Raw genomic sequence first — 12140 nt, 5'->3', positions numbered from 1 at the left:
TACAAAAAAAAAAATCAGTTGATGTAATTATATTGGGGTTGTGCAATCACATTTTTAAATTTTTAAATATTTTATCTTTGGTTATCATCAGTCATGCAAACCTGATGTTTTGTGTATGATGTTTTGTAGTTTTATTGGAGTAGAGGCAAACCAGCCGTCACAGTATTTTTATATAGTTCTGCTTGTTTTGACAAATGTGGAATATGTTCTTATCTTGCATGATATATTATATCGGATAATGCTCAACTTATTGATTTGCATACTTATGATATTTTCCCACTCAATTCTATCACACGTGCAAATGCTTTACTCTGTAACCGTCTGAATGTTTGAATTTGTATGTATATATTTTATGTGATATTATACGCAATTTAGCCCTCGGGCTACGAGATGTGATATGAATAAATAAACCTTTCAATAAAACGTAGGCCTACTTGCATGTTTCGAATATAAAAACAAAAACAACAAAATACATTTCATGAGGAACTTACGGAACAAGAAAAATAATGCAAAAAAAACACACTCTAAAATATCAAACAAAATTAAAAGATAGAGACCACTTTACAAGGGAAAAGTTAGACATTCATTCAAGATTATAGACGAATAATAATATAGGTTTTCCCGGCCAATTTCGCACTTTTGTCAGTCCATTTCCTAATTGCTGCATTCAATTTAGCGAAATTTAGCGTAGATGACATGTTCGGTACTTCAATTTTATGATCTCTTCATTCAAATTCATTTTGGAGCATTCAAATTACCTTTAGCCTCATTCTAATTAACACTTTTTCAATTGAAATTCGTAAAACAAGCACCATTTCGTTATTCGTTCATTCAATTTAGAATGATATGGTCACGTGATCACGGACATGCCGCACTCGTTCATTCAAATTCATTTTTGGGCATCCAATTTAACATCTTTTGCGGTCAATTTAGCACGCATGTTTATGCTTTGGTTCTTTCTTTCTTTTTTTGTCAACGTAGTTATTGTTTTGCAAGCGTCATTACATTTCATATTTTCGTACTTATTTTAGAGATTTTGGCAACTGTTTTTTTTTCTTCAATGTGCTTAGTGATTCTTCCAGTCCGAAGATATAGTGTATCGTGTCGCCACAACTTATCTGGCCGTTGAGTGCTTTATTCCGAGTGTGTCGGCCAGTTCTATAGGAAGTCAAGGTTATGATCATCAAATGTTCCTATAATTCTTTTTCTGTCTTCTTGAGAAATACGTCTGTATCTAACTTGTGCTGTCATGACTGTGAGAAGATGAAGTTAATCTGTAGTATTGGTACATGTAGGCCTAAAATGACATGTATGAAAGAAAAGGGGCGTTACAGAACAACAAACTCGACTTATATATGGTAAAAAATATGATACTTTTACTGCTTAACAGTGCGTGGATGAAACAAAAAGTCACATAGAAATACGCGTTTAATGTTATCACCTTTTCAAAAGAGAAATAACATGACGTTAATTTGAATGAACATGTTAGGAATTTGACTGCCCATACGCGAAATTGAATGACTGAAATACCCCTTTCGGCCAGTGTTGGCGAATTTGAATGACTGAAGAGCACGTGCCAATTTGAATGCTCGTTTTACGAATTCGAAAGGCACATGTGCAAATTTCATTGATCGAAATGCTAAATTGAACGACCAACTTGCAATTTCGAATGACAGAATGTGCAGTGACGACGATTTTCGCTAAATTGAATGAACCTTTTATCAAATGGACTGACAAAAGTGCGAAATTGGCCGGGAAAACCTATATTTGAGACTTGAACGCGATAAACACAACATGGATAAATGATAAAGAACATAATTCATGAATGAAAAAAAGATGAACAGTTTACTCGTTGTTACACCAAGGCAACATTTTCTTCTTCACTGGAGGATTTTCACGAGTGAGACACACATGAATGTTTTGTTGTTTCATTCCCTCTCAAATACACTGACTTCACAGTCACGGTGTTTTCCATGCTTTTCGCAGTCTGCTGTTTGTGTGTTTAAAGATGCCACTGGATACCGTAGTTTCCGTACTATAATCTCCGCGCGATCCGTATTTGTTGACATTTCCCCGTAATGAAGTGTCAAAACATAACAAACAAAAAGGCACACACAATGAGAAGCCCGACGTAAAAGCGGGTGTCTGTCATCACATCAATACCTCCTGACCAATATTCATACCTTGGATCTCACTGGGCCGAAATAAAAGTCGTCCTTTTACACTATACGCATTATGGTGGCCTGTTGATCCTGTACGGACTGATCTCTAGGACCATTCTTGGTTGACACAAAATGATGATACTAGAAACTCGACAAAATCAAATAAATAAATTGTATTAGTGCTTGTTTATCACTGAATCACATAACAGGGTATAGGCAAGAGATTAAAAAAAAATGCTACCACCACTTTTTCTTCTTTCTCTTCTTCGCTCTTTCATCCCCTACATCTTCTTTAAAATACCCTATACGTTGAGATCGGTTATCAGTACATACTAGATGAAATTAATATCTTAAAATATTTCAAAGAATAAAAATGTTTCCTGTTTGCATTTGCGCATACAGCAGCGGAATGTGCAAGTCTAGAGTGATATATATATATATATATATATATATATATATATATATATACATGTATATATATATATATATATATATATAAATAGCATCAGCAGATGACATCGATAGCACGATGGACTCTAGTGAAGGCCTGTACGTCGTTTTAACGGACTTCTAGAGAGCCTATCGTTTGCTTTGCTTTGTTTTGTGTCGGCATCTTCTTCTTTTTTTGTTTCCCTTATGAGGTTAACAGTGACGTTAATGACCGTCGAGTTGTCATGATATGTTTCAGCGGGGAGCCTTTGTGCTCCCGGGTGTTTGTGTAGCTTCGGTTTCCCTATCTCCACCCTGCGTGATGAATAATATATAATCCGTCAGATCAAAGCAGAGGTGGAAGGGGGGGGGGGGTGGGGTGGCGATGGGTAGAGATGGATGATTCCCGACAAGGGGGGCATCCCCTATCGGACATGAGTACATGTGACTATAATGAGTCTCCAAAAAGCGTTGAAGTGCTAACCTGCACCGCTTTATTTAACCCATATGTGCTTGAGTGCCGATTGGCACTGAAAAAAAATCCCCAAGCCTTGTACACCCTGTCCAAAATTCCTGACACAGAAAAGGGTTAACTTTCTACCAAAGTTGCAAGCGTAAGTCAGAAGAAGAAAAAAACCACACCGACATTTATTCACACCTCACGATGACACACAGAGTCATGAGAGAATTCAGTAGTGTTTTGTGACACACCAACATTCAACGTTCCCTTTGCACCAGTAACACGACCCGTGCCAACCACTGAAAAGCTCGGGGGCGACTATCTAATATTGCAACAAACGTTGATGCTTCTTTCACAGCATGTATTCAGCCTATGTTCATTTCCTTTATGCCCTACAGGATTACGTCGGAAATTGTGATTCACCAAGCAGGTTTCAAGTAAAATTTTTATTCAAATCTCAAGCAGAAAATGAAAAAGATACCCATCCACCACTGTACAGCCCCATTATTCTGCATTGTTTTGTGCTTGTTTCGTTACATTTGCCGACAGGCGGTCGGTGCAAAGTCTGCGACTTCTGACGTCAACAACGTCAACAACATCAACAACAGTAGCAATAGTATTAAACAGCAACATGAATATGGCATGAATGATTATGCTCATGAAGTAACTACCTACTAACTCTCGCTTTGCATCTTAGTGTACATCCTCTTTCTTGTTTGTTTATTTTGTCTGTCGGGTTTTTTCTTCTTTCCTTCTTTTTTTTTTTTGGTTTTCTGTTGTTCATTTTGTTCAGGCTTTCCTTCTTGCAATAAAAGAATATCACAACAATGTCAAATTAATCTGATCCAGTCCAAAATACATTCAAATGTTCTGGATGTTCTGTATCACGATATTTATCAGCCGATTCAAAGCAAACTGGGATACTTGTGGCATGATACGATGGTTTATTCTCTTATACATAAAACAAAATTATGTTAATATGCCATTAACACTATTGTACAATACTACTGTTTTGTACTCGGCCTGATAAACAAATTGCCATTTTACAAAACAGCACATCTCTCTCTCGCCCTTTATGTATGAATCTTTTCTCGTATTTTTTTTCTCTCCGTATTCTCTCTCTTCCCCTTTCATTCATCTCCTAGAGCAGGCCAAGATAATCAAAAACAGAAACAAAAAACAAAAAAGAAACAGCTTGAATGTGTATGTGTGTGTGTGTGTGAGTGTGTGTGTGTGTGTGCCAGGCGCAGTGAAAGCTAAAATTGTCCTGATGGTTTTACAAAATAATGTTAATTTTTAGATAGTTTAGAAACTGACTCAAACACGTTCCTCCTCAGCCGTACAGAGACATCAACCATCTCAAAAAGAAAAGTGCAACGAACCTGATGATCGCTTTTGAGTTACTAAAAGTTGTGACGCTGAGGTGTCGGATGTTTGCTCATTAGGGGTTCTTGATTTAAAACATTGGATAGTGAAACTGCAGTGGTTCATGTCCAATTATGGGGGAGAGGGAGGGGAGGGGAGGGGTTGCTAATTACGGTATCTCACTCCAGTGAGCCTCATTGCACTCGAGCGATGGAAAATACATGTGATTCACCATAACAATGTTGATTTCACGACAAGACAACTAATCTATGTAACTCACTTGCTCAATTTCCACATCCATAGGACATCTGCCCGCCATGGCAACATTTTCATTATAGTTCATTCGATCATAGTCTTCACTGAAAAAAAACGTCTATATGTGCATAATATGCCACATCACAAAGAAATTATGATATGATTGAATCAAACACTTGCTCGGAGCTTTAAAAAAAATCGACCATTGTGCTATTTTTGTTGGGCCAATTTTTAGTCTATGTTTATCAAGCTATACTTTGTTTATTTTTTCTTTTTGTTGTTTGCACAATGATGTCAAAATATATATACAGAAAAGAAAACTCATACATGAGAACCCTAAATAGAAAACATACGTCAAATCAGGGAGATGAGCGCTCACCTCCCTGGTTAAATAGGGCAGCAGGCAAGCTTGACACGCAATATCGCCAGGAACAGACAAAAAATCCTGGATGGTTTCTGTCTATTTCGGTCGTGCTTTGCCCAACCCTTCCTTCCGTCCCCCCTTTTTTCTCATTTTACTCATTTCCCCCAAGCATTTTGCTAGCCTCGCTCTTGCTCTTCTGTCTTCGTCTGTTCGTTTGTCTGTCTATTTTGTCTCTCGCTCTCTCGCTGGTATAACTTCATTGATTCCCATTTTCCTGGATTATCTTGTTTGTCTGCATGTTATTGCATTTTGAGCTTCAACAACCGTTCTCCTAATCAGTCGAATGTGTATTATCAATATTTTCAGTTAAATTATTCTCTATCTGATAAATGAGATGCAATGTGTTTATCATCACCTTATACTTTCTACTTCGGTTACACACAAACACATGTACACAGGAAAGATATAATCACTTGTGTTACTTGTGTCCGGATAATGTTACTTTGTACGGCAGTACCAGTTTCTGATATCGCCTTTGTATTTTTTGAATGGTAATGAATAAACATCGTTCAAACAGTGTGTGTATGTGTAAGAGAGAGAGAGTTTGTACTTACATACATGGATTGATTTGTGGGGTTAAGACAAAGAGAGAGAGAGAGAGAGGGGGGGGAGAGAGAGAGAGAGAGAGTATCACATCAGCTAAAGAGTGATTGCCTACAATTTTGTCATGCTTTTCGGTTATGAAATAGGCCTACAGTGTAGTATTATAGAGTAGGAGAAAGGACAAGACAGTTTCCCATAGATCATTCTGCGTAGGCTTGTGTGTGTGTGTGCTTGTATTTATACATTGACAGAAAAACAGGAGAAAAATAGAGTTCTATGACAACCCCCAAACAACAACAAACAAAGACAGAAGTAGATAAAGACTTTCTCAACCGCCAACCTCATATAGTATACCTACAGATTCGCGTAACATGTCAGTAGGTGTAACAGCCCCTGGAAATGAAAACAAAACTTAGACTGCTTGGAAATCTGGAAATATCCTGGATTTCCAGGAATCTCCTCCCCCTTATCTCATGAAAGATATTAATCGTAGCATTTACAATGCGAGTAAATGACTAAGAATGAGGTGCGCCCTTTCAAATGAATAATTGTCCTAATCTAAATGTGTCATTCAGATAGTGGTATTCCCTCGAAAAAAAGAAGGAGTGAAACTGATCAGAGAAGTGCATGATCGGTCAAACTTTAACCCTGAAGAATCGTCACAGAGATCGCTAGCTATACAGGGGCCAACAGGATACAGCCGTTGCAACGCCTACAGAGACAAATATCAATTAAAGCTCAGTCAACGGTCGTACAGACGAGGCCGAGGGTTGTCCGATAAGTAGCATTCATTGTCAGTTATGACGTCATAATCACTTCGTCACCGACTGAGAGAAACAAAGACGGCGGTCAATTAAAACGGTGATAAGTCATTTTCACCGGTGAAAGCGATTTGTTCTTAGTCATATTTACCCTTTTCGTTTGTTCTTTAGAAAAATAGAAGATCTGCAAGAAAATGCCTTACGAGGTAGGCTTTGATATACACATGTCGATTCAACACATCACAACTTGTTGAATCGATGGCCATGGTAGGGAAATCTTTAATAAAATAAGAAAGCGAACAAATGACTTAAATTTGAAATACGAAGTGTAAACGTAGAACAACGAGGATGCTTATTACCGAGGGAAAATACGTATTCATTTGACGACATAATATTGAAAATAATAACAATTTTGACATCGGAGTTGTAATGTCTTCATAATTCCCATCCGTATTTGGACCTGCACCAGTAACAAGTTTTGCTGATGATGCCTTAGAATAGTTTGATAACCTCACTATTTTCACTTTTATTTCCCTTTCGATAGCACTTCGACTCTCGGTATAGTATGGTTTTTATTTGCTCCCATTTCTTTTTTTTTTCGCCAATTCCTCAGAGTGGGAATTAGAGCGTCTCCAATGAACGAGATGTAGGCAAAGGAGCGAGATTTTGACAGTTCAAGAGCGTTTCTATCAGCGACTTATCCAAATCTTTTAACATCCCCCTTCCTTCCCCTCTCATGCATGCTTTAAACAAAATACGGGGTGGGGTGCAAAAAGAGTAATATCCTTGATGCATGTAAAATTATGGAGACAACAAAGGCATTAGAACTTAAAGGTAAATGGGGCCGATTAGGTAGGCACTGGAGTTGCTAACTACGGCGAAGGGCCTAAACCAACGCAACACAAGCTAGGCGTCCTCTATGTTGATGTTACAGGTGAATTCATCTAACCATGGAGGTACAAAGTGTACCTCCATAGTCTAACCGAAGGGGTAAGGGTCCGGCTGGGACAGGGGAATGGCGGGAAATGGACTATTTCCTCCCTGCCATACCCGCCTCTTACTTTCTAACCATTTATCTTGTGCATGTCCATTTCTCTGTGACGTGCTTACTTTTCTTTTTTCTTTTCTTTTGCGTTTCTCGTTTGTTCTATTTCGCGATAAATTTCATCGCAAGTACAAACTATTCGAAAGCGGTATTTTCCAGTAAACTGTCTGGTGAATGCGTGCAGATGAAGGACAGACGAACATTTCTCGGAGAAAATGTATTGAAGCCCTGCAAACAGATGTACAGATCTGTAATTTGCTTAAGTAAGTTTTTTTTTTCAAATTTGAATATCAATTTTAACTTATTTTCATATTTCTAAAAGTCTTACAAATACAAAAAAAAAAAAGGTTGCAAAGTACAAACAATAGGCGACCCCGTCACCTGGTTTTGATTTTAAAAAAAAATCAACAAGTAAGAGGTTTTACGACACTATTCTTTGTGGACACCGCCCCCCCCCCCCGTCTAAATGAGAAATATGCCCGCATTGATGCTAAAAAAAAAAAAAATGATACGAAGCAAAATACGCTAGGATTGTGGTATGCGGTGTGGATTGTATCATGCAAGCATTTTATTAATAAAGATCGTAAAGTTCCCAAAATAAGATCATTCTGTTGGTTAGTGTCTCGAGTGGAAACGAATGGTTATCGAAAAATTCCGAGGTCATCCGATGTATTAACGACAGAAATGGAAAGAGGCCAGCATTGAACGTGCCAGCCGGCCCTCAAAGTGGACTGAGTACTCCGTCTGTTTTGCCCTCCACAACCATCCCCCATTTCCTTTTCTATAATGCCTGAAATGATTAAAAAAAGTAGGAAACATTTTATTTTGTGCTGTTTCACTTTGGTTCAATGTCTTTGAGCACAGGATGTAAATACTTCCTCGTCAAACAGTCAAACACATCTACCCAGCCCACCCCCCAGTCTCTGTCTGTCTGTCTGTCTTTCTCTCTCACAAGCACACACACACACCCACACACACACACACACACACACACACACATACACACACACACATTCACTTCAAACACAAACGAAAACATGTTGTCTGCTACACTCGATGTATACAGGCGCCGAAACTATATAGGCACTGGACAAAATATTAACACATTGTAAGTGGGCCCGTCAACAAGATACTGCACCCGAATAATATGTTTGTAGTATTCTAGCTCATTCGAGAGAAAGAGAGAGGGAGAGAGAGAAAAAAAAAATCGGGGTAACCTTACACTAATCTTCTGCTCAACAAGGCGCCGCTGCTCAAGCTTATTCAATTAATTCATAAGTGGGTTAACGTTAAGGGCGTAATTTTGTGTATCAGAGTTGAAAAGTCCTCCCAATTATATCTATTGTGCGGATGGGTATCCCGTTTGGAAGGATCTGAATGACGTTGAGCTAATTAACAAATGAGTTCAATTCACGAAGACTGTTCGTAATATTACGCCTCTATCTCTAGTCTGTAGTGCGTTATGTCCCCCACACTGTCCTTCATCCCTACAGCTTGTATTCTTTGTATTCTCCCTTGTAAAGATTTACTGTGTTATAGAGCTTCATTTCCATTAATATTTGTAGATATCGTTATCTATCATTCTCTATTTTTTTCATTTGACACCAATTATATCACAACAAGGCAATAATCTGATAATTTATGTTCTTTTACAAAAAAAAAAAAATTAATCCCATCTTCCCGTTGCTTTCCTAAAGAGCTTGCTCTTCCATTCGCGGGCACAGACCTCTACGGACAAATGGTATATGACGTTTCAACCGAATTAATAGATAAACATACAAACAAACATAGAACAGCACATCAAACCCGAATCGAAAACGTAAAAGAAGAAACAAAAAATAATTCAACGATGTTCATTCATTAGCAAACGACTATGAATATTAAGCGCTTTTTATTTTTTTTTCCTGTTTTACAAAAAAAAAAAGGTCAGAAAATACAAATCTCATTGGTTTCGGCATTTAAGAGGTTTTAGGTCGAGAGGAAGTCCTTCTCTGGGGTCCTTGAAAATCGGATTCACGATAAACCGGTTGACATTAATGGTAATCGCGGTTATACCTTTCGTCAATCGTAGCCCTCAATACTTCCACAATTAATTATGGGGGGGGGGGGGAGGGAGGGGGTCATCAAAGTTGTAGTTTTTTGGCTCATTGACGGTCCATCGTCCCATTTAACGAAACCCTTATTTACTGTCACGTGATATTCAAATGTTTTCCTGTCCGATGGAGCTTGTTTACATCACAGAGGATGTGAAAAACCGCATGGAACTCAAAACACTACAAACGGAAAAATGACATTTAATTTTGTCTACTCAAAGCTAAATCAATTGATGTACACTCAGACAAACAAACAAAGAGTTGAGATACAATCTGTCAAATGCGATTCTAGCGAACGTTGCCATCCACGAAAACAGCCTTTGAGAAGACATCGAGTGAACGCAAGCTCCTACCATGATTGATAATGCAAGCATCTGATATGCCTGCATCACAATTTACTTCTTGTCTCGTTTTACTACAACTCAAGCAAGTGTCGCGTAAAATTCCATCTTCAACCTTGGCCACTCGAGACCAATTCGGTTGAAATCGACAAAATCCAGAAACAAAATTGAAAAATGAATGAAATTATGATTAAAAAAACGGTAGAAAGAAGAGACATTATAATGACGATGGAAGAAACCTCGAGAGAAGTTGCACCTGTAGATAGCAACCACGGTTGGCACAGATACACAGACATCGACGCAAATATCAATGGAGGGTCCATACAGTGTAGGTATGTACATTGTATATAACATAGGTAGAGAGAGGGAGCTGGAGAGTAGACGGAGAGAGGGGGATGAGAGAGGGAGATAAAAACGAAGAGAAAATACTGAGCGGTGATGTGAAGGAGGAAGATATAAGTAAAAATATCCTTCCATACTCACTGAAACTCGCACACGTTGATCCCGGTCGGCGAGAGGCTTCCGACGCCGTAAGCTCCCCCGGCTTGAAGAAGGAGAACCGCTGACAGGGCGATAACGAAGGACAGTATTCCCGCCATTGACATAGCTGGCAATTATTGGGGTCACTCAAAGAGAAGCCAGCTGGAAATCACTATTCAGTTTCAAAGACTTATATACCAAAAGGCTGCAGATAGCAGAATGTGATTAATCCTATCCGCGCATTATCACGAGAAGAAGTGACAATGTGTGTATCCGTGAAGGTGAGAATGGTACTTTTTATTATGACCCAAATCCTTCAAGCGGCTGCGGGCTTCCTTGTATTTCAACCAGTGCTCGAGTCGTAGCATGAAAGTGCACACAACAGCGGAACCCGCGCGCTTCGGATGTCAACCATAGGATTGTGCGGTAGGGTCCATGGTGCGAGAGTACCCCCCGAAAGTCCGTCGACCGTAAAGAGGAGATTGCTTTCAATGTACGAAAGCGTGGGCCGAGTGCTCAGTCGGCGCTGATTGGTCAAGATCCGGTTGTCGGCTTCAGCGATGCTCAGTGGTTGAAAGTTTTCGCAGGTATGCGGCTGGCCAGTATATTGCAACGGTAGACGCGTGCTATGCTCAGCCACATACAGTAGTTTATCCGTTTTTTTCTGCTGTTCCTTTTCAGTCGGTTTCTTATCACGATAGAAGCGGGTCAAATCTTGCAATCTATTTGATAGGTGTTTTGAACGGTAGCGTATTGAGTGGTTTAAGCTGTGTTACGCAAAGTGTCATATCGACAAACGACAGTATTAAAGGTCTTGTTAACCTTTGGGGAACAGTGATTTATAAAATTTTCAAGATTTGACATTTAACGCAAATGTATAGGTCTGTTGTACCACAAAACATCCTATCATATAAAATTTTCTCGATAAAGCCTAAAATATAAGGAGATACATGTATTTTTCTCAATAAACCGTAACTGTAGACGGTTTAGTCTGGAAACACTTTTATTATAACTATTGTTCACATTTTGTACATTTAACAATACTGAACAGTGATTTTACCTATTCAAATTTTTACAGAGGTTGTTTCTAGCCCTAACTCACATTTAAGAACTATTTTAAAGCACTACTGCTGGGTTTTTGTTTCATCTGCAAATGGTAAATTATGCCTTTAAGTTTGCAGTTTTAAGTCTTTTCTTGCCAAACCAACTTATTGCTGTACTCAATATTTTACAGAGGCAACAGGATCCAAAACGTGTCCGTCTATAGTTATTGGTTTGTGTCTAATATCCGTTATAGACTAGCAACTATGTTTCTCTTTCTCTCTCTCTCTCTCTCTCTCTCTCTCTCTCTCTCTGTAGGTATTATCAGTTTGTGTTTCACCATAATGTGGATACATTATACAGTATATGCATTATGATATTGACACAACATGACAATTAAACAATCACCTTTTTTTTGCCTTTGCTTTAAGAAATATTATTTCTTAAAAGACCTTAAAACCCGTTGAGCACGAGTTCCGAGTATACTCGGACAGGTGTCCATGGCAAATGCGTGTTGTAGCAAAATCAGTCCGTCCTCAACGGACTGATTAATTTTTTTTTTTCTGCCATCGCTTTTTAGAGTCCAGCTGAAACATCAATTCTACTTTATGTCACATAATTTTGAGCAAACTGGAGTCTCTTCTATCTCTCATGTCTCTCGGAAAGAATGTCCTTAGATAGAGCTCTACGCATATTAAGAGTGACCTGTGATATATACCCTGTGCAATCTTATCATCCAAA

General features: G+C 38.6%; 1 protein-coding gene across 1 annotated transcript in view; it reads right to left on the bottom strand.

Annotated features, from left to right (window-relative positions):
• The window catches only part of LOC139734821 (uncharacterized), a 43049-nt gene extending 32411 nt beyond the window's left edge, over nucleotides 1-10638 (bottom strand). The window contains exon 1 of the mRNA XM_071645606.1: nucleotides 10362-10638. Within this exon, the coding sequence (XP_071501707.1) occupies nucleotides 10362-10483 (122 nt within the window). The 5' untranslated portion in view covers nucleotides 10484-10638. The remainder of the gene's footprint in view (nucleotides 1-10361) is intronic.
• Between the last annotated feature and the right edge of the window lie 1502 nt (nucleotides 10639-12140).

Source organism: Diadema antillarum, unplaced genomic scaffold (assembly GCF_040938485.1).
Source record: "Diadema antillarum isolate AM-2024a unplaced genomic scaffold, OU_Dant_1.0 seq00000549_RagTag, whole genome shotgun sequence".
In the NCBI taxonomy this organism is placed as follows: Eukaryota; Metazoa; Echinodermata; class Echinoidea; order Diadematoida; family Diadematidae; genus Diadema; species Diadema antillarum.
Note: the sequence above shows the minus strand (reverse complement) of the source record. Positions and strands in the feature narration are given on the sequence as shown.